The sequence below is a fragment of the Gallus gallus genome, chromosome 4, assembly GCF_016699485.2.
Source record: "Gallus gallus isolate bGalGal1 chromosome 4, bGalGal1.mat.broiler.GRCg7b, whole genome shotgun sequence".
In the NCBI taxonomy this organism is placed as follows: domain Eukaryota; kingdom Metazoa; phylum Chordata; class Aves; order Galliformes; family Phasianidae; genus Gallus; species Gallus gallus.
The window spans coordinates 32,984,896-33,008,364 of NC_052535.1; the positions used below are offsets into that span (position 1 = coordinate 32,984,896).

General features: G+C 42.0%; 1 protein-coding gene across 7 annotated transcripts in view; it reads left to right on the top strand.

Moving 5' to 3' along the window:
• FHIP1A (FHF complex subunit HOOK interacting protein 1A) overlaps positions 1-20,161 on the top strand; it is a 92,772-nt gene extending 72,611 nt beyond the window's left edge. For all 7 annotated transcript variants that reach the window (XM_046941252.1, XM_040699176.2, XM_040699175.2 and 4 more), the window contains 7 exons: positions 2,417-2,584; positions 6,374-6,453; positions 7,885-8,072; positions 8,551-9,585; positions 12,771-12,949; positions 13,233-13,371; positions 17,298-20,161. In XM_046941252.1, the coding sequence (XP_046797208.1) occupies positions 2,417-2,584; positions 6,374-6,453; positions 7,885-8,072; positions 8,551-9,585; positions 12,771-12,949; positions 13,233-13,371; positions 17,298-17,548 (2,040 nt within the window). In that variant the 3' untranslated portion in view covers positions 17,549-20,161. The remainder of the gene's footprint in view (positions 1-2,416; positions 2,585-6,373; positions 6,454-7,884; positions 8,073-8,550; positions 9,586-12,770; positions 12,950-13,232; positions 13,372-17,297) is intronic.
• Positions 20,162-23,469: the final 3,308 nt, after the last annotated feature.

The window sequence follows — 23,469 nt, forward strand, 5'->3', positions numbered from 1 at the left end:
AGAATAAACAATGAAGTGTAATGTGGCACTCTGCACAGAAAACCTCAATTCAAATAGTTGAGGTTTACCAAAGACGTAAGTTACTTTTTTGTGAGCCATTTGAGCTTCTTCAGTAACCACTTGGTGCTTTTAGCTATTTAGTGGTATCAGTGAGATGTTGGCTACAGTAAACAGGATTTCTTTTTCACTTAGTCCCTGAGCAGTGAGGAGCACTGAGCACGCTCTCAGAACTGAAACGTTCTTTTGTAGTCTCCCACTGGCTTTCTTCTGCCCTTTGTGGTTCATTCATGATACAGCTCTGAAAAGCTTGTGGCTTTCTCTGGCTGATACCAATGTAGCATGCGTTGCCCAGAGAGCATTGATTTCAGAAAAAGGTCTCTGCCCTTATGAATCTGCTGGCTTTTTTGCTTTCATTTACAGTTTCAGATTTCCTCCGTATACATAGGGCCATTCCTCCGCTGTCAGCAAACATCTGTGAAATCTGCAGGCCAAGTACGTGCTTTATTTTCCCTGAAGAGAATGAAGGAGGAGTGACAGAGACATAACAATGTATTACTTCTGTCTGGCCTTTTCTTGGCAGAGGTTTTAAACTCTTCACTGAACTCTATGCTATCATTATGATGTCATATGATGGATTTCTTGGGTCTGCTTTTTACAGTTTGCTGCTATGAAAAGAAAAAGAAAAAAACAATAGAAAATGCCGATGCCAGTTCTCAGGGCAGCAGGCAACGGCTGCAATCAGAAATATGTTCTTTTTTTACCCCTCAAGTTCCTGTGCCTTTTGACTGCTGAAGAAATGAATCTCCACTCCAGCCAGAAACAATTTTCTCTGTTGCACAACCCTGGCTCAGTTCTATGCTGGTTTAAGATGTGGCAGTGGGAGTGTGTGTGTGTGTGTGTGCGCACAAGAAGAAAGCATTTCATCATAATCCTTACAATAATGCAGACATTGAACCAGAGGTGTAGCCACAATATTAATTCAGGTAATTTGTAAAGTTGAGGTGCTTGACCTAGCAACTATTTTTTACCCCACTTGATGTTTGTAGGGGGAGGAGGAGGAGGAATGAATCCATGAACAGTATTCCATTTTGGAGTGGAAGTTAATAGATATTTTTTCATGAAAGACCTATATTCAATACAGTGGTCTACTGCTTGTTGTTAAGAAGCTGTGTTAGGTTAGAGTAAAGCCTCAAAAAGAGTGAATTGAGGCCCGTAACTTCAGTGCTCCCCTGAATCTGCTCTCCTTGTCAGTGCCCCTCTCCATAAGGTCTGTGGGCTGCATGCAGCATTCCTATGTTCTGTGTAACTGTCCAGAAGCAGCTTGTGATCTTAAATGCTTTAAAGGGAACATTTGCTGCATGACATTACTGTGAGTGTAGCTAACGTGCAGCACAACGGAACAGGGATTTTAATATTTACGGTGTGTTACGTAAGTGCTGCCCTTCTGAGTACTTTCTAAATCCTCTTAGTTCTTAAGTGACAGCTTTGATTCTTTTTTTTAATAAAATCAGTCCTTTCATTTATCCAGCTAAGTTTGATAAACAAAAGATGTTTAATACTTCCTTTCATATAGACAGATTCTTGTATTTAAGGGTTTATCTTTGTACACTTAAGCTTATTAGGCTCCTGGGTAACTATTTTTAAGAAGCTGACTTTGCAACAGCAGTGTGTGGTGCAGAGGTGGCCTTTGGAATTCACTGTGCCTTACCAGTGCGTACTGGCAATAGCTAAGCTCCAAAAGGATTGCATGAAGCAGAATAATACGGGTTAACCAACTGGTATGGATAGCTGAATTGTATTCTGATACACAAACGTATAGCAGAGGCTATTGTCTTTGATTTGTACATGTGTGGACATATATGCGTGCTCCTTTTAAAAACTGCGGTGAAGGAAAATAAAAAGAAGGAAAATAGGGTCAAAATTTTGGGTAGACATATTTTTCATATATATTTTTTAAAACTCTGGAACTATGGGTTTGTACTGTGCTTTGATTCTGCTCTGTTGTCATTTATTTTTAATATTGCGGTAGATGTATGTATTCACAACATCTGAGAACACTTCTGAGGAATGAGGATTGTGAGTCAAAAGTGCTGACGTGGCAGAAAAGTGGTGGGGAGCTTCTGGAAGGATTTAGCTCTTTGTATTTCAACATCTGTGAGATTTGGGCTGTTGGTTTGGGGGAGTTTTGGGTTTGTTTTTTTTTTTTCTGGGAAAGCAAGACAGGTAAGAAGTGGGCTCAAAATGTTGTGAGCAAGTCAGAAGTACACTACTTTTTAAAAGTAAAGAACTCAATGATTTTATGGCAATACTATGTGTGGGAAGCTTAGGGTGGGTGCCAGGTATCATGCTGCTGCAAGGTATGGATGGACACTTCGCGTGTGCAGTATGTTCCCATTTACCTTATTTTTCCCTGTAGGTGACGGTGGAAGAAGTGATGGCCACTACGGCATATCTGGATCTCTTTTTGCGTAGCGTTTCAGAGCCAGCCCTCCTCAAGATTTTCCTCCGTTTTATTCTGCTGCACCGACATGAGAACGTGCACATCCTAGATACACTTACTAGCCGAATCAACACACCATTCCGGGTAAGATGAGCAGGAAACAAGTTCAGGTTCTCGTGTGGGTGTAGGCGAACTAATTAAATAGGAAAGGGAAATTCCCATTTATCTAGCTAGGAGTTCTGTCCCCCATCCTAATGTGTACCTTTTTGTTTTTAATGCTTTGTTTGTGTGCTGGCATCCAGCTGTAGCTGTACTAAGAAGCTGATAAATGTGTGAAGTGGTTTTACATGTACAGGAAATGGGGTAAGGTGGATGAGGGCCTTAAGAAGTCTAAATTCTGTTTGAAAAGCAAAGGTAAATTTGGAAGCATTTATATTCTGGGTATTGGTGAATTAGTGCTGCTATGGATAACTCATCCCTAGGACTTCAGAACATAACCAAGGCGAGGAACACTTTCTATCTTTGCAGTTCTGCCAAGCAGTAGTAGGTATTTGCAAATGATCTTTGTAGGAGACAGTGGGAGTGCTGCAAGGATGTCTTCAAATTCCTCAAGTTGTGAACTGCAGTATTGCCAGTAGAGTTCTCAGGAACGAAGTGTGTGTTGCTGTAGCACGTTTGCTTAACTGTGATATTGCCAGCTTTCTTGTTTGATTAAAGCAAGGCACTCTCTTGCTCAAGTGATCAGATTGCTACTTCCTTTTCTTCACTCCTCTGTGCAGTAAGGTTTATCTCAAATTTGTAGTGAGCCCCTTCTCAGCATAGGCATAATGCACCACAATGGCTGGAGAGCTAGCTGAGGTAGCAGTTATCTTTGCTAACAGTTTGATCTTCTGGCACGGAAAGCGAATACTTGTTGCACTGGATGACCCTTTGGAGCCTTGTTTGCTGGCAGCCTTGGCTGAATCTTGCATGATGCACAGCTTTGTGGATGAAATACAGTATAATGTTTTAGGGCGAGAGAAGTCAGAACACCAGCGTGTGCATTGAATTTGTGCATTAGAGATGTTATCTTTGTCTGAAATTTGTTTTGAAATGTGGGTGCAATGCAAACATGGATATATGCTGCTGTTACTGCATCCTTAGGATGGATTAACTCTGAAAACTGAAACAGCTCCTATCGACAAAAATGCAAATGCTGTTGTCTCTGATAATCATTAATTACTGTTCCATAGGCAAACAAGATTGGAATTGTAAAGAATCCTTCCGCTGAGTAATTCAGGATCTCAGCCAAAATAGTTCTGTGATACTAAATGAGTTTGCCGCAGTATAGCTTGGCCAAGTGCAAAAGCCAGAACTGCAGCCTTCTGTTTGGTTTCTGTTGCACAGAAACTGTATGTGTTATTATCTCTTGAAAATACTTATTAATAATTCACCCAGGATTAAGCTTACATACAGACAGGTGGCCAAAAAGCACTTGTAAAATCCTACACTTTTTGAAGTGTACATTGAATCATTTCTCTTACGAAGCACAGAAATTGACTAGCTTCTCTTCTTTGGAAGATTCTTGATTTCTCATTTGTCTTTGCAACCATATTGCAAACGTTTCCCTATAAGCTGCAATTTTTTAAATGCTGGAAAATGTAAGGAATTAGCAGGTTTTGAACTTTCACAGTATGAAGAACAGTTAGATTTGGTTCTCAGTTTCACAGAGGAAATGATAATTTTCATTTTTACCTTCACTAAAATACAGCTTTCGTGTAAGGATCTGACTTCTTCCTCAAGCTTGTCCTGCTGTTCTTCATCTCTACCCCTACGCTTCCATTAAGAACTGGAGTTCAGCTTTTTTCTTTCTTTCCTGCCCTTTTACTTTCTCCTGCTATTTTTGTAGGCATGAGATCTTGGACTAGCAAGGACTGTCCTGTTGGTTTCTATTATGAGCAGCGGACAATGGTGGAAGGGCAATGGATTTGAGCTCTGCTTTGCCTCACAGCAGGCCAGCTCATGAGCTTTCTCTGGTTATCTTCTTTCTGTGCCTGGCTGTGCTTTATTACCTACATGCATGTCCACATCCCAGCGTGCTTTTTGAATGCAGGGCTTATTCGCTCTCTTGTTTTTCTCTGGGTGTTAGTTTAATGACCAAAGTAGGAAAGGTGATCAAAGAAACTTTCGCTTTTCAGAGGCTATCAAGTAAGGCTTATTTAAAATTTAGCATTTAATAGTTCCACAGAGATGGAAACCAAGTAAGGGAAAATATACATATGCTTATATATAGTCTAAAAGAAGTCTGCGCATTCCTCTGGTCGTGGTCACCATGGACAGCTGATCATCCTGCAGGGGAGCTGAGTCACTGGGCTGAAAAAGACAATGGAAATAGTGAAACAAAGTGCCTTTTAAGTTGACATTCTTGTGAAAGCATGGGCTGGAGAGAGGAATAGCAACGTGCTGTTGTAGTTAGTACAGAGAATTTTAACAGTGGGAGGAAGAAGACTGACTGCAGAGAAAAGGAGGAAATTCCACAGTTGGAAAGAGAAGCCATGCCTGGGACTGATGTGAGATTTAATCCTGAATGAATTACAAAGGACATTCACTGACTGAAAAGAGGCAGAGAAATATCTATAGCTTTTTCTTCATCTTTATCTGGTTTCTTGTTTAGCTACTGAAAAGTGCAATTTACTTCATGTATTAATTATTTGAGTTTACATTAGCAGTATAATGAGAGGCAGGAATAAAACACCAACTTGAAACTCTTAAGAAGAAGTCACCGTGTGCTAAATAATTCTCACAAGAGTCAGCCTGGCCCTGGAATCTAAGCCAGCTGCAAGATGCTATTTGCTATTTCCAGGAAAGAGCGGCACAGGAGCACATGCCCAAGGAAAAACACATTAAAAGGCAGTGAAATAATAATGCTGTGGTTCATGAAAACCAATGAAAGCTTAGTGATCTTAGATTTCTACCGTATTGGATACATCTCTACAGTTAAGGAAGCGTATAGAAATACACTGTATGATAGTTTTGAAAGATTTGTGTCTTAAGTAGAGACCAAAAAACCTGCGAGTCCAAGTTTTTAGTCTGTTCTAAGACTAGTATGAAAGTGGGGTGCCTGTCACAGAACAGGTATGATCTTTGCCTCTGTGCATGTGATTGCTGAAGTACTTGCTGATGAGTATATTGGTCAGACCTTTCCCAAAAAAGACACACATGCAATTCCAGTGAGCAGTACTGTTTTTCTTTCTTTTCTTCTTCCTTTCCTCACAGAAAGGATCTTCACACCATGGTTCCCAGCTATCCAGGTGCCTGTAATGAGGGGATGGGGAGTTATACACATGGAGTAGATTCTGATAAAAATGACTTGTGTAGTCCTGATCTATGTCAGTAAATTCAGCTGTAGTATAAAGGTACTGAGGTATAGGAACATTCAGCTTCTTAATGTGCAGAACACTCATCATTATTAATATGTAAAGCAGAAACTTAAGTACTTTATAACTTCTTTTGTTTCTTTTCAGAAAAACCTTGAAGAATTTGTTGATTCAAATTCTATGTTGACAGTAAAACCTAATACTTACCTTAAAAGTTACAGGGTTCACTTCATGCTGGGTTAAACTAATGAATTTAGAAAAAAAAAAAATTAAAGACTGTTAAATTAATGCTTTCACGCTCTAGATAAGTTAATGCAAATATCTTGTAGAGATTCCTTTTTTTTAAGTAACTTCTTTTGAAGGAAAATTCGGAATCGTTTATTGCTAAAATGTAAAATGGTATTTGTGTAGCTCTCGACAACAAAATCGTGTAGGGGTGCTGGCAAACTGAAATAGCATACTAACAGTTTCTTAAAGTGGTACATTCTGGTGGAGTCATTCTGTTATACAGAATGCAAGAAAGATTGGAAAGATACTATTTCCAGATTGAAAACTGATGGCATTTATCATTTTCCAGCTCTGTGTGGTCTCCTTAGCATTGTTCAGAACGCTCATTGGCTTGCATTGTGAAGATGTGATGTTGCAGCTAGTTTTAAGGTAAAGCCCAAATTCCATTTTCAACTTTGTCCTAATTCTGCGATATAGAGTCTCAGATGATAGGCACAGAGCTAGCTGGAGGTTCTCCAGGAGAGCAGGAATTCAAGCAGCTACAGAGATAAGAATATTTATGATTCTGACAAAAGCATGCTGGACCTGTAGAAGCGTGATTTATGCTCTGTGATCTTCAGGAATAAGAGATTCTGCTTGTGATTTATTTCTATAAACGTGAGAGAAGAAAAGCTGAGAATATATTTATCACCCTCAAATTGCTTATTTCCTGCTTTTAAACAAATTCTTTTCTCCATCACGTTTTCTTTAGTTTATTATATATGCACTGCATTACAAGGAACTTACGTAGTTGCTTGCAGCTTTCACCTGTTATTCCTCTTTCCCCAAGAATACTTCAGCTTCCTGAACTGTTGTTCATGGATTGCCATATACTGTACTAAATGCATTGATTATTTTTGCATTTAACTGATTGTTTCATAGGCTGCTTCAGAATACACTATTATAATTTTGCTGTGTGGATTAGATTAGAGTTGATAATTTCTGTGGAAGTACTGCTGTAGCTTAATCAGGCTTTCAACACTGAGGAAGGCATCAGTGTTTCAGTCCCTCTACTGATAGGCATTAAGGTGATATTCCCTGAGTGCCTGGGAATGGTGTTAGGACATCTGTGAACTCAAGTTATGCTGGAATTCCCCTACTAACCAATCATACAGTTGTATTTAGTCTTTTTGTTGTTGTTGTTTATTTATTTAGGGAATCCTTTAAAATTTGTTTTCCTTTTAAAATGGGAAAACATCAGCATAGTTAACACTATAAGGGTCTTAATAGAGTGCCCTTAAAATGTTAAACAAAAGTGCTTTAAAAATATTAAACATGAGAAATGTGCTTCCTCTGTCCCTTGTTTTCCTTGTAGCTTTTTTCCTCTTGCCCAAGATCTCTTGATTTAGAGCAGTGAAACACCTTGATGACCTTTCCTTCCCTTTTGCTGGCTGCTTGCCTGACATGTGTAAACTGACTCTGTCTCGATTTCCTTGAAAAACAAATAAATTAAAGATTCTGAGACAGAACTCATTCATACTGGGACCAAACCACACCACTAGCCTTTGACTTCTGCCCATCCTATGCTTCCCTCATCCCTTCCTACAGCAGGCTTGCTCTGACCTGTGAAGGGCTGCTCATTTTCCCATTCTGATGCAACTGATCTCCCATCTCTGCTTGTCTTGACAGTTCCTCATTGAACTGTAGCTTCACAATGTAAAGAGTTGGGGTTTCATGCTCTTGAGAGGTTTAGAATATAGATCACTGTCAAGATTACTGTTATTTCTTATATTTTGAAGAGGGAAGGAAGGTGTGAAGGGACTTTTGTATGTTTTTGTTTTCTCTCACATGAAAGGATGTAATGCTAGACTGCTGTTTCAGGTATCTGATCCCATGTAACCACATGATGTTGAGCCAGCGAAGGGCTGTGAAGGAGAGAGATTGTTACTCCGTATCTGCTGCAAAACTGCTTGCCCTGACACCGGTCTGCTGCTCCACTGGGATCACCTTGACTCTAGAAAGCCAAGGAAAAGATTATATTCTCTGGACAAAAGCAGCTCAAACTAAAGGTAATTGGTGCTCAAGGGAAGACCAGATCATGAACTGAATTGAGTTTGGTAGCAGCTCAGGTGGAAGAAAAATGGTGGGCAACAACAAACTGGGCAGTTAGGCTGCTCTGGAAAGGTTATTTAATTCCTTCCATGGGTCCAGGTCTATTGAAACCTTATTCAACTTGGGTAGCTGTTAAAATATTCATTGATAAAAATAATGTACAGGTACTTGACAATGGCACTTGCAGGTTCAGAGTGGTTGCTGTTGTTTTACAGATTGGGACTGGGCTGATTTCTCAGAAATTGAGTTACAGCGCTCATTTGGCAGTAGGAACAACTCCAGTGCATTTATGATCGTATCTCTAAATTTAGCTCTTCCTGCCTTATTGGATGACTGGGGCTGAAGATTCCATCTGTCATGTTAGTGGCTGCCTTGCTAGAGAACTTTGGGGTTTTTTTATTGTGTCATGGTATGACTAATCTTCTTGACTTTTAGATTCTGTTAGAGGCATTTCTGAATCCGCCTGCATCGTGGAATTTGGAAGAGTTGTGGATATCAGCTACCTGCAGTACCTGGGAGAAGCTCAAGAAGCCATCCTCCAGTGTCTGAAAGATTGTAAAGTCTGGTCTGCTTTATATGATGGAGTAAATCCTGATCCTGAGACCTTTATCCAAACGCTTGCTGAGGAGAACAGTACAGATGTGGAACATCCCATGTTTCGTCTCCAGCAAAGGACACCCAGCATGTGTAGCTCCTCTCAAACAGCACCAATGGGTGAGAAGATGCAGTTGGAGCTGGAATGGGATGATAGCTATGATACAGGGATTTCTCCTGGTTCTGATGTGAGCTCGCTCCAGCAATATGATGACCTGGGAAATACAGAGATGCAGATGCCTGCAGTGCCACCGAAACATATTCAAGAGATGAAAAAAAATGCTATCATGCTTGTCAAAGGATCTTACATAGAGGACTCAGACTTTCAGGATGATGTTATGGTTTACAGATTATGTGCCCAGAAGGATATGCAGGATGATGACAACTCCAAGGAGAAAACTTTAACTGTGTCCAGAGAACATCAGGTTCGAAGCCAGACTGTTGTCAATGGGCCTCTCTCTAACAGCCAGCTGGAAGTGGGCATGGATGAGCACAGTAAAAAAAAATCAAGCTTGACTCAAAGTGTAACGAAAGAACAAATAAACCAGAAAATGGTGGAGACTGATCCACAGACAGACTTAGAGTTGAAGCTTCAGGAGGCAGATAATTGCTTAAGCTCACAAATGCTGAGCACAGATGGTGAGGATTTCATTGCACAGTATGACAAAATTATTAAGGAACTGGATCCAAACAATGCAGGCGTGGAGGAGCAAAAGTTAGACACTCCTGAGCCTGTGTCTCCTGCAGAAGAGGAGGAAGACTTTGAGAATTTCTCAGCAGATACCCCTTCTGCGGAGAGCGTGTCATCTCCCTTTGGATCAAAGGAGGATGCATCTCCCAAGCGCGCTGCAAGGAGTCAGAGTACTCCATTCACAGGTGGAATATCCTGTTAGTTACATACCTAGCAAATACAAGAAAGCATGGCGATCAAAGGTGGCCAAGTGTAATTGCAGTGCACAGCACAAGTGTAGAGCTAGGACCAGCCCTGACACTAAAGAGAGTTTGTCTAAATAGCTGAGACTGGCCCTGGCCCTAGGAGAATCAAAGAGATGCAGCATGAAAATAGAGCAGAGCACTCAGTGTAGTGACAGCAAATGGTGGGTGCTCAGTTCTTTAGCTACTTTAAAAACAAACAAACAAAAAAACAAATCTTGGGATTATGTTTCTTGTATGTCAGAGCACCATCATTCTAGGATAAACTTTATCAATTGAAAGTGGACTGGAGTAATAGTTCTAATATATAGAGCCCAGGTAAATAATTTGTTTTTCTGGTGACTGGCACCTGTCACGTTGTAGCTGTGGTGTCACGTTGCCATTTTCACCCCTTCTGCTAATTCACATCTTAGCACGAGGTGGCAGCACTGATGCCACGTCTGCCCGTGCCTCTCTGCGGGAACTGTCCTGGCGCCTTGGTCCTCAAACGCCGTAGCAGCCTTCACAGTGGGTGCACTTTTCTGTCTTGTGCCAGACAAGTTAAGCTGGTTCTCTAGAGACTGACCAAGCCATTCAGGAATGAAATTGCTACGGGAGGGTAGAGTGTGCTTTTGATCAGTGTTTGTGCAGCTCCTTGCATTGCAGGCTCCTGATCTTTAATTAGGTCTCCTGGATACCACAGTAATGCAAATAATAATAAAAAAAATAATAGCTTGTCTAGGTTTTCTCATCCAAAATAAGACCTCTGTAATCTGGCTTCTTGTTCATTTGGAAGGAGGGGGGAAAACATTCATTTGTATCCATTGAAATGCAGCCCTTTCTGGTCAGCTGTGGCCAGCGTGTCTGGCACTGTCTCTTAATTGAAAACCTCAGCCTGTTTATCCAGTCCATTTACTATTTTTGCTGCAGTGGTAATTTCCTCGTACCAGAGACTAATCACATTCAAACCTTTCAATTTCCCATTATCTGCTGTCAAATGTAGCTCAAAAAATGTCATCCCTGTCTCTTCATCCAGTTCCTTCCTCCATTTCTTGCTTTAAAGAAAGAAGAAAAACAATGCCCAACCAATGAAACGAGTGAAAAACCCCGCTATCTGCTTCCTGTCCACAACATTTTTTACTCTTAGGGTGTTCACCATGCTGTAGTGATTGCATTGTAGCTCTTAGTGATTGCAGGTAAGGAGTTGCTCATAAAAATGCCTCAGAAATGGGAGATTGCAGTGCCTTTCAAATATAATGTTCTATTTAATTTGGAATGCTATATTATGTATGTGATAAAGGGAGGATGTTGTTGGATGGGGCTTTTTGCTGCAGAATCAGGTAACCAGACAGGTTCTCACACTCAGTGATTCAGCGGTACAGAGATACTCTCCTTGGGCTCACAGATCTGTGGAAGAAAATGTCCCATTGGCATCTGTGTCCAATTTGAGGGCATTATCATCATAGTTATCCCTGTTTTCCCCTGAGCAAGAGCAAATGTGATGTTCAGAAACAGTGCCTGACTTCATGGCTACGAGGAGCTGAAGTCAGGAAAGGAGTACTTTTTTTTATTTTCTCACTGATTTGTACTGTTTCTTTCCAGACTTGCAAACTCTGCTCACTTCCTCTAATTTTATTCTAATAATTTCTTGAAAACTAAGAATTTTGTGTTGGGAACTTGAAGAGAAGTGACATACCTTTGTTATAACAGTCTAACTTCAGCTTTATCTACTCAGATCTAGAGTTTGACTTGAATGAGAGAAACTGTGATCTATCTCTGATGCTACTGCAACCCCTCCAGTCCCAAGGGAGCTCCCTTGCACTGTGTTCCTCAGGGACTTTGTGAAATTGTCCCCATGGAGAGGGGAAGGAAGGAGGAAGAAGCAGTAGGTTCTGTGGGGACAGGATAAACTGTCTCAGCCAAGGGGCTTTGAGGCTGCTCCATTGTGCGCTCAGGCAGGGAGGGTTTATGTACTTGCATTGTCAGTGCTTCTGTATTTTAGTGGTTGCCCTGTAACATAAAGACACAAACTAAAACTGTTGTTTATTGCTGACATTTACATGATTATGGACTACATTTACAAATAATTTTGCTTATAAATCCAGTTTAATGTTCTCCCCGCTTTGTGTGACTGCAGTACTGAAAATGTGTTTCCTTGTGATGTGACTATCACGGCTTTTGATTTTTTTGTTTAGAGTAGCGTTTTTGTGGTTTCTTTACAACACCCCATTATTTTGGTGAGACAAGAAGTCCAAGCTATAAGGTACTTCACCAGTCCTTCTGTGGAAATAAGGCACAGTGCCAGTGAAAAGGACAGGTTCTGGTAGAGCGTGTCCAGAGGAAGGCCACAGAAATGATCCAAGGGATGGAACACCTCCCCTGCGAGGACAGGCTGAGAGCTGGGGCTGTTCAGCCTGGAGAGAGAAGGTTCTGGGGAGACTTGAGAGTAGCCTTTCGATATCTACCAGGGAGCTACAGGAAAGAAGGGGATGGACTCTTAGCAGGGTCTGTGGTGATAGAGCAAGGGCACACGGTTTCAAGCTCAAAGAGGGTAGATTTAGTTTAGATATAAGGAAAAGTCTCTTACAGTGAGGTTGGTGAGGCACTGAAACAGGTTGCCCAGTGATGTGGTGGACGCCCCGTCCATGGAGACTTTCAGGGCCAGGCTGGATCAGGCCCTGGGCAGCCTGATCTAGGTGTGGTGTCCCTGTCCACTGCAGGGGAGTTGGACTAGATGACCTTTAAAGGTCCCTTCCAACTCTAAGGATGCAATGATTCTTCAGTGGTACTATTCTGATTAACTTCAAAAGGAATGAAATAATAGACCATAACATATTAGGCTAAATCCTTATTGGCACGCATAAAGTAGAATGATTATGTACATTAAATATGCCATTAATGTAACTAGCTCGCTAGTCAAATTGCTTCTACTCATGAAAGCTTTTAACACCCCTGTTAAGTCTATTTTGTCTGTTCAGATAAGTTTTGTTTTTCCTCCTTGCTGGCTTTAATTAGCATGTAGGAGGTTTGATTTGGTTGGTTATGGTGATCAAAATTCCTTTCACATGCTTATTTCCTGGATCTCATGATTTTTCTTCTGTGAAAACAGAAGCATTGGTTCCTTTTCTTTTTTTTTTTTTTTTTTGCAGGACCATTTATCAGCGTGGTGTTGTCCAAGCTGGAGAACATGCTGGAGAACTCCTTGCATGTAAATTTGCTGCTTATTGGGATTATTACTCAGCTAGCAAGTTACCCACAGCCTCTTCTTCGCTCCTTTCTGCTCAACACCAACATGGTGTTTCAGCCCAGCGTACGGTCACTTTATCAGGTATTTGCCCACAGGTGTTAGTCGTGCCTATTGGAACAGTATTTTTGGTGTCTCGTTAAACTTCAGCTCTTTTCAGTTTCACCTATTGCTTTCCCACCCATCTGAGAGCCTCACATCTCGTTTCAGTGTTTTAATGATATTTGTGCAAAGAGCTGAAAATTCTGTATGACCATAACTTTTATTGCTAAGTCGTCTTTAATGCAGCTGGAGAGCCAGAGCGTTCAGACTGTGGCTGCACTGGGAGCAAGGGAGGGAAAAGTAATTGTTAGTGTTGTTTTGGCAGGTGCTGGCATCTGTGAAAAATAAAATCGAACATTTCGCTTCCACGGAAAAAGACTTCCCAGATCTTCTCCTGGAGGCCCAACAGTACTTACTTTTTCGTGTGGACATGTCTGATGCCGCTGAAGAACTGCTAACCAAAGGTAAATGTTAACCGCACTCAGAGGAGTGCTGGGCAGAGTGAATCACCAGTTTCTTCTCTCATTTGCTACAGCATGATTAAGAGTAGGTGCGGTGCATTATGAGTATCGTTAACCAGATGTAGCCTTCTGGCTTTAAACTGATGATCCTCAGTAGGCCGCAGTATATGGATCTATCCAGATATGCTTCGTTCTTTAGAAGCTTTTATTGTCTTTGCTACAGAAAATGTCTGTTTAAAGGAGTAACAAAATCAGCTCTTGCTTGGCTTACTGTTAGGTTGGTTGTAAACAAACTTGCTTTCAAGGCATGAGGTGAGATGGCATATTGCGTGATTTTATTTTATTTTTAGCCTGACCTTCAGCTAGTCATTAGTTCTGTTTTTTGTTTTTTGTTTGTTTTTTGATAAATGCTAGAGAGGACAGAAGTCCAGAATGAATTGGTTTCTGCAACGATTGAATAAGGCCTCGTGTGATAGTTTGCGCTTTTACTGACGGAGATGGATATGAACCAAAGAACTTCAAATGTGCTTTCTGGAATGAAAGCATGAAACAGAAAATTAAATGGGTGGTATAAGTCAGGACACTTCAAGAACAATGGGGAGTTAAGCAGGTATCACCCCAGCTTTCCAGGGGACTTGTGTAATGTCTGCTGCTTCTCAAGGACAGTGTGCTACACCTGTCTTGACAGTTACTGGCATTTGCACTGCAGTGAGGGAAGGTAATAACAAAAATAAACAAAATGGAGAATCTTACATTCCCACTGAGAAATATCCCAAAGCAGTGGGGTGATGGGTATCACCGGGCACCCTGCCCTGGGGCTGTATCAGTTCTCAGCTTGTCGCTGAGCAAGCAGTGTTGGGTGCAGGTTTCCCTTAAAAACAACTTCCCATGTGATGGGAATGCACAGACTTTGCTGAGAACTGTGACTACAGGGATTGAGGGCTCAGAATCAGCGTTCAAGGGAGGAGGCACTCAGAGATGTGTTCTCGTGCATCATTTGGAATTGTTAACAATCATCCTGCCTCGCCTTTACCACTGCAAAGTTAGTGGTATTTTTCTTGGATTTCCAGAGGTATGGAAAGCAGGGCTTCTTATGCATCTTCTTAATTGTGTTTTCATTTTGCAAGGCTCTGAATAGTAATTTACCTAGTTTCTAGTCAGCGGGGTGTGCATTTCTGAGGTTTGCAGTACATCTAGTCAGCAAAATTACGATCTCACTAAGAATTAGTCTGTGAAAGGTGGATGCTATAAATGAGCTGTGTATAGCAAACATCTGCAGGAGGTTAGGCTCTACATCTTGGTACCACATGTGAGGAAGCCTTACAGTTAGATGATACTGTAGCTGGTGTATGGGACAAGATTAGGAGGCAACATTTAGTGTCCTTTTTCAGGTGCTGGCAGTACAACCTCTTTTAGAATGCATTCCAAATGGAAATTCATCTAGCTGAGCAAACTTGCAAGCCTTACACTTCAAAGTTTTCATTGCTTATTAGTTGTACCTCAGTTAAATGGAATAGTCAGTAATTTTTGGAATTTATTTGTGCTTCCAATTTTATGTCAGTTTTCTTTTGTGGGCTTTAGAAATTGCCAGACTGACTCATGCAGATCATTATTTAGGTTCTCAAAACAAGGCTGCTTAGTCACCCTATCGGTACATTTTCTTCTGTCTTGTGGCAACCCCTGTAAAGAAGGTACCCCTTGACAAATAGATGGAGAGGAAATAAATGTCTGGGTAACTGCACATTTGGTTCCCAACAAGACTGGTGATGCAAGCAGTCAAACTCTGCTTCTTAGGACAAGCTGGCTCACTAGTCCATCAGCACACTGCAGGTCATTGTATTGATTCCTACAGAATTCACATCTGAAAAAGAGAAGCTAGATGTAGCGGGGAACACACATGTAAAAATGGAGTATTCCAAAGCATTTCCCTTCCCTTGATAGTGACAGTCTTCAAAAGCGTTCAAACAGAACAGGGCAATTAGTTATTTTCTGCTTGCAGCACTATGTGGTTTGCTTACACGGCAGTTTGGGTTAGGGTTAGATATGTAGAACTGTTGTGATCCCCTATGCAATGCTGTCCATCTTTCAGCGCTTTGGTAGCTGTCTCCAGAGCACTCACTTTTGCAAATGAATCCTGACTGCAGAAGGAAGTGGACAATCTTGATAGAAGGAAAAATCAAATCTCCGGTCCCTCGCCCATCTTTCTGTGCTTTTTTCTTTTTTTGCTCGTTTGCTATGTTTAAATAAAACGAAATCACAGTGTTTTTTGTTGTTCTGTATCAATTTTGGTGCTTTATGAAAGGAGCAGCTTAAAAACGCCCAAGCTTTGACAGCTTATTAGCATTCTGATTGTGCTGGCTACACTATTTAAAGTACTTACATTGTTTAGGAAACGTTTTGAGATTGTAAGAGAATCTCTCAAAGTAAATCTTCAAAGGAAGCTCAAAACTTCCTCTTTTGATTGTAATCCATAATTTAGGTTGTTTTTCCTCCCATAGTCAGAATTTTTCACAGAACTGATGTTCCCGTACTGTTTCTCCGGTAGATAAAAACTTGTAGAATAACAGTATGAATGATTGATAAGCCTGGAGCTGGAAAGGTTTTTTGGAACTCAAGAAAAGTACAACTCTGTTAGATGATTAAGATTAAAATTTCTCTTGAGCAGTTGAAAGTCCACTATGCTGGAGGAGAACTCCAGGCAAGAAACCAGAGTGCAGAGCTGGTGAGCAGAGGGATCCTCTGCCACATGGAGAGAGGCACCCAGCTGGGGGTACCCATCCGCTGCTTGCAGAGCTTTCAAAAAAAGCTTCACGTAACCACAGACTGAGTGGGTCTCACATCAACTGTGTGGCTTTAAGGGAAACCTCTTAAGGCGGTGATGTGGTGTTTGGCTTATCTGCAGAATGAGAGTTAATATGGTAGGGGATTTTTTTTTTGTCTGGTTTTATTTTTGTGTGTGTGCTCTTTAATGATATGCAGCTCATGAGAACACCCACTCGTAAGTCAGACAGGATGCTATCTGGCTGCGATTCCAGGCCTAGTGACATCTTGTGGCAGCGAGTCCTGCAAGTTCTCTTTTCTTCGTATTTCTTTGCACCAGCGTTAATTTTTGTCACCATTTTAGTTTCACTGAACAGCATTTAATTAAAGTGCATTCTGCTTCAGGTTGAATCAAGGAGCAGCTGATTGAAATTTAAGTGCTGCTGTCTCTGTAATTCCATGCGTCCTTATGCTTTTGAGCCCTGATCCTCTGAACTCTGGCACCAGAGATCATATAGCTCTCAATGCTGTGCTGATTACATAGTGGTTTTAATTTGTTCTTTTTTCTGTTTTTTTTTAATATTTAGCTTCTTTACGGGGAGCAGAATTGTAGTTGGCGGAGGCTAAAGCTACAGAAAAAAATCAAATTGTCAGAAGTTTTTTCCTTTAGTTTTTAGCTCGCTTCAAACTCCCATGGCAATTCTGATAGCTCGGCTTCAAGCCCACTTACACAATGATTCATGGGGGAGGAGAGAGAAGTGAAGTCAGTGTGATATTTTGATCCGGGGGAGGGCTAGAGTATAGGATCATTTTAAATGGAGAAAGCCATGCTGGGACTAATGGTAGATATTATCTGTTATTTCATAAGGCAAATCCATATTATTCTTTCCCTTGACTCCTCTCCTGCCCACATATTTTTCTCATCAGAGCTGCAACTGAATAATACATAACCCGGGGAAAGATGGCTAATAAAAAATGCAACAGAAGCAGGCCATGTAGGACTTAAAAATGTCGGATTAGTGGAGTATCTGCCGGCGCAGTCTGTGTACTGCGAACTACAGCTCTGAACACAATCCCTCTAAACTGCATCTAGTTGCTGGACAAATACTGTGTGTGTTCAATATACTGAGTATTGGTTTTTTAATTCTTCTTTTCCTTCCTGGCCTTAGGTAACGTCCCGCATGGCAGCAGCGTGGGGAAAGGATGGAGCCTCTCAGAAGCCCCCCCGGCCATGATCCAGCCTTTCCTGGGACACAAGGGAAAGAGGAGCCTGGCTCACCCCAACCTTCCTGTGCACGTGAGGAATGCTGTGCTCGCAGCTGCCCTTTTCCCAGAGTTCCTGAAGGAGCTGGCAGCCCTTGCGCAGGAACACTCCATTTTATATTACAAAGTACCGGGGGATTTTGAGGATTATTATTAGTGGGTTTTTCTAAATATGATTTTTTTTTTGAAGAAAAAAAACTTTTGGAGTTTAATCTCTTTTTTTTTAGTGCAAAGCTGCTTACAAAAGAAGGTTCTACTTCACTATTTCCTGAAAATACTTGATTTGAGCGGGAAGGAAGGGGCAGAATGCTATTCCACGTTACTTTATATTAGGCCTTACAACTTTCCTCTGTGCTACATAACTTATTTGAGAGATTTCTCACGCTGCTGTTAGAGCAGCTCCCTAAGCTCACCTCCTTGTTACACAGGTGCCCCTCTTTACTGCCACTGACTCCTGTTGAATTTTCACAGTAGGCACTTAAATAAGGTGGACTAAGAGGGGGCAAATGTTTCAGCTTTTTCTACTTCAGAAATACTCCTCTCAAAAGCCTGTTAGAACACAGTTTGTCTGGAAAAGCACTGCCCCAGGGAGAAAGTGTGGGGTTAAGAAATGCATGCAAAATGTGCACAAAACCCTTTTCTGTGAAGGGCTGTGCTTCTCCATGGCTTTGTCCTCCTCCCTGCTCCCCTTCCTCTTCCCTGGGATGGGGTTCTTGCCAGCACACCTCTGAGAAGCGCTCCTTAGCCAGTAGCTCAGGTTTGTGAATTCAAGTGATCTTATGTGTGTTAAACCCATGACTAGCTGCAAGCAGGTGCTGGGCTCTACACATACCGCATTGCCTTATGTTGCAGACAGATCTGCGGCTATCAGCTGTTGGTCTTTGAAGTCAAATGAACTGTGTAAGTGGATGTGGACTGCAGACTGCCTGGAATTTTCCTTGCAGTTTCTCAGCATTCTTTAATATCTACTGCACTGCTACCTAAACTCTCAAGCATGCCTTATTTAATAAGATTTGCACAAAGTACAAAACAAAATGTGTCTATGCAAGTGGTAATTAATTTGTTGTTTGTTTTTATGCTTATTTTAATAAGCTAAGGAATGGTATTCAGTTTCTTTCAGTAGTATTAAAAGGACAGCAGGCTGTTTTTGTCAATCTTTTTTCCCCCCACATTTTAATGGAAAATATTGGCATACTCCTGAAAGCTGTTCTGTTTTATTGTTCTTTTTGGGGGGGTATGGGGAAAGTTGAAAGTTGAATACCGTTTGTTTACTTTTCATTTAGGTGTTGACTTTTCCTAATATTGCACTTTTGGGATGGTGAGGGGAGGAGCAGGCTCTTCACCAGCTGCAGAATAGGAAGCAGCAACAGGGAGAGCTGTCTGCTAGTGACTAACTGCTTGAGAAAATTCTCGTCTGTGAGTAATGGGCTTCATTAGAAGAACCCAAGCATGATGAATTGGCGCATCACTACTGCATTTCATCTTATCTTAGTAGCATAATTGTGCTTCCAGTGTGCTGTAGTTGGCTCCATAAAGAGGGATTTCATTCAAGAAAGCCTTACATCTACTTTTTCCAGGAAAAAAAATTAGCAGCCACTCCAGAAAATTTAAAGAAATGGAAATAACGAATAACGTTTGTGTGAATTGATTCTGCTTACTGTAATTCCATAATTCTGGAAAACTCCAGAATCACATCCCAGTTTTCAAACATGCTTTCTCAGAGATTGCAAGGGAAAAGCTTATGATGTAAAGAACACTTAGTTTAAGAACAAAACAAATTAAGAAACAAAAAACAGCAAAACCACCCCCAGAAGAGTCTAATTAATTACAGGTCAGTTCTTGTGGACCTTGCAGTGCAATTTAAGCTCCTAAAGTCTTTAGATGCCTCTGAAAAATGGTACCTTTCACGTGCAAGCTGTGAGAAGCATTCACTGTCAGACTGCTGTAGGCTGTTCCAGGGAAGAAAATCCCAAAGTGTACCTCTAACAAGATCACCTCAAGAACTTCTCTGGATCTGCCTCCACTTGTTTGCTGTACAGTCATCACGTCCACCATGGTGGAAGGGTCACATTGCTTCCCAGCTGACTCTAGCATGCTTGCACTTACGACTTACTGGCTTTGTTGTTTTGGTTTTGTTTTTTTTAAGCACCATTGCATCGCCATCCTGTAAGTCACCTCTGACCTTCACATGACTATTTCACTTCACAAGTCTCCTTGGAAGCTGGAGCCAAAGCTGTGGGTTTTTTTCTAAAATCTTGGTTATCCATGTTTAGGAGAGCTCTTTTTTTCTTTCTTGGGTTTTTTTTTTTTTCTTTTTTCCCTGTTGTAGACAAGAGCTAACTCGTAAATACTTTATTGTATCCATAGGGAATCATGGGTTCTTCCCCCACTCTCTCTTACCCACATGCATTGCTGTCCTTCATGCTGGACTCATCAACCTACTGAAGGGGTTCGGTGGCATAGTATGTGGAAAGTGTTCTGGCACTGTGAGTGTAGAGCCAGGGCATGCTGCGCTCCTCTCCTCTCCTGCTAGGTACTTCGTGAGCAAAAGCAAAAGTAGTGAATGTGTGTGATCAGCTATCTTCTAGTGCTTCAGAATCAGCTGCTAAATTGCACTAGTAATCAAGTCTGTTTTTTAAAGAAATCTTTTATTTATTAAAAAAAAAAAAAGGAAAAAAAAGAATTCTGCAGACCATTGCTTAAGGCAGTAAGCTTACTATGCGAACCCTCCCTTGTTTCTATTCTGAAATAAAAGTCTTTGTTTGCTGGGTGGGTGTGATTTCTTTTCAGATTGTTCATTTTACCTGGTGTTATCAACAACTGTGGAAAGACATGGCAGTGTTCGACTTAGCAGGGATGTGGACTTATTTAGGCTTCTTGAAATGTAGGCTGCTCCAAGAAGCACCTGTACATTTGAGGAATGGAAGGATTTTCCTTATGAGCTGCAGTGCAATAAAGTCAGCCCCTGAAATCTGGAATGATGTCGAAGACTTCTTGGTGAAGGGTTGCAACTATGTTTGTGCACTATGTCCCCCTGTAAGAGGGGAATCTGTCAGCCCCCAAAAGGAGGAGGGGAAGTGCGATGACCCCAGCTTAGGGCTGCAAAAATGGCCACCGTACATTTAACACTGTATTTCTTGGTTCTTGAGCTGAGTTGGACTTGCAGCTAGGTCTCAGCTGTAATAGAAGCACCGTGTCAGCACCCAGTGAAAAAATATTGGCAGGGATTGCATCTGCCTGTCTTCAAAATGCGGGACCTGTGATTTATCTTGAAAATGTTGATCCTTTGAAGATGAATTGCCTTTTTCTGTGTAAGTTCTTCAGCCCAATGCTTGTTTAATAGGCTCCTTCTTTCCAGTTGGATAATGCATTATACCATCTCTCTTCGATGAGGCATCTTGTTCTAACTGGGGTAAAGCACTTGGCAGCGTTCCTCCAGACAGCGTCATCCTTTGCACGTGCTGATCCTTGAGCATATGCATCACTTGTGATTCGTGTGCTGTGTTGATGGCCCACCTTATATTTGGTCTTCTCCCTATGTGCCCCAAAAGAAAATATGGGATTTTCCGGGTGACCAATGTGTTTGCTGGTGTTGTAGTTTCAGGTGTTTGTCCAGGTAACGTCTGAACTTGGTTTGGAAGAGTAGACGTGAAGTCTGCTGGTCTTTGCTGCCTTGGGGATAGGAGAAGGTTCTCCCATGGTGCGCAGGTGTCCGTCCTGTGAGAATGCCCCCGAGATGTTCCTCTGGAGCGGCTGGCTCATTGCCTTTCTTGCTGAGGTTTGTCACTTTGCAAGAAGGCTAAGTTCACTGATTTGCTGCTGTACCCGCTTTGTGCATTTGCCTTTCAGGCTCGATCTGATGCTTTTATTAAGGTTGGTGAATTTCCCAGAGCGGGAGAAAACACCCAGCAGTTGGGGTGATCTCTGGGGATTGGCAGTGGCCTTGCTTGGAATGGGAGCAGAGCTGGCAGGTGGTGCCCAAGCGGCGTCCCTGCCACCAGCACCACTCCAGATGCTCTTTGGCTCAGGCACAGTGCCTGAGAGCTACGTGGACTCCTCCTTCAGAGAAAAGACTTGCAGACAGACTTGTTGCATGGCCTCAAGACCAAGGATTTAGGTTCAGGAGGTTAAGTTCTATTTACCAAGAAAAGCAGACATGGTGCGTAAGTGCTTGCTGTCCTTCTGTGTGCTGTGCTTGTGCCTCACACAAGGTTTTATGCTTCAGGAAGGTTTTTAGATCCTCTAAGAGGCTCTAAAAGCTCTGGGTTGGGAGGAAAGGGATGGGAGCTGTGTGATTTGGTGCGGTTAAATTATGTCATTGTATCATTTGAATTTGCAGCCACAGCTCCGGTTTGAGGGCAGCTTGATTTAATAAGCAATTTACTGTGCTGTATTTACTGAAATTGCTATGTCATGCCTGCAGTTTTTGTGACAGCTCCTATTAAGTTTGTAACATTTAGACTGCATTTGCAGTTGTGGGTGGAATACCGGGATTTTCTTTCTTCTTTTCTTTTGACTCTAGTATCTTCAGCCCAGTGCAGTAATGCTGCTGCTGCATCCAGAGCTGACTGAGGTAACTGTAGTGTCGTCTTCCGTGCACCTTCTGAAGACCATCAGCACAAACAGAGGGTTCCTGACCCTCTGGCTGCTTACACAAATGAGAAAATTGAGGGTAAAATAGCACAGATGAGCAGGGGGCACACGCATCTGTATGAATCACTGTGAAAATCTACATTTGTGTTATCCTGATTTAACAGGGCCCAAAAAGGAGAGGCTCAGAGCAACTTGAGAAAATGAATATGACGGTCTCCTATGGAAACTGTCCTGTTGGATAGCGTTGTCCCGTAGTGTTCTGGACCAGAACTGTGTGAAGGACACAAAAAAACTTATCCTTGTTAGCATCGGATTTGCATAAGGAGGTGTTTGGATAATAGGACAGTGGTGGCGGCTGTCAGAGTGAAGGCAGCCGCAGAATGCAGCACTATTTGGCGACTTTGTGATCCGTGAAGGCCCAGCTCTGAGCAAACGTGCTTAATTTTTCAGGGGCCTCAGCTTTGCTGAACATGTTGTGGCCCTGCGTCAGTGTACTTCATTTGTTACATGCTCAGCTGGAAGCCTCTTATTCATGAATAGGAGGCATTACTTGTATTCTTAAACATGTAGTACTTAAAGTGGTGGTTGTTGCTGACTGTGCAAATCTTATTTTGTTCATTGATTATAATGGCTTTGTGTGGCAGCTGGATTAAATTAAGACTGAAGGCTCTGGGCTAGAAGCCCTGATGGAACTTTTGTGCAAGGGCTGCATTTCTCAACCAAGTAACTTTCTCCGGCGCGTCAGCAGGGTGCCTGCATACAATTATGTATTGTGGGCTGAATACCTGCAAACTCACATTTCTTATGAAGCCAATCCCACAGCAGCTGTACTTTATTGCGGTCTCCTTTAAAAATAGCTTGGATTTAGACCAAAAAAATAATAAGTTAAATCCAGGACAACGAAGCTGCACACAGCTCTGCGCTGCAGCAGCAGCTTGGCCATTGCTCAGGCAAAATACCTGCCCATGCTTCAAGGAGAGAGCTCAGGGTCTCTGTGCTTCTGGCTGCAGTCTGAGCCCAGGACTCACATTTCCCTTGGTGCAGTTTGGTGTCCAAGTGCAGCTCTGACCACTGTCAGGCTTAAAGCCCCGGAACAGTAACAGTTTTGTAAGCTCCTCTAAGGCCAGTCAACGTTGTCTCATGGCAGCAGCTGAGCACTCCTGCTCCCGCTGAACGTTTGCTTTGTTGTGGTTAAAATCCAGGCTGTAGGGCCCGATGTGGGCCATGTGCTTGGGCACAGCCAGAAAAGAGGGAGCATTGCTGGCAGTTTTCTGTTCTTGCCACAGCAATCCCTGATTACAGGTCATGCTCAGACCAGAAGCGGTTCTGGATGGAGGTTAAATCTGCCGCTGCAGAAAAGGCGGCAGCAAATCACAGGCCCTGACAACTTAGGAGTTTAGATTCTTTTGCCTTCCTCCCACTGCTTAGTAATAGATTTCTCTCTTTGTATCTATATTACGTGAAAATCTGCAGTTTCTTGCAGGG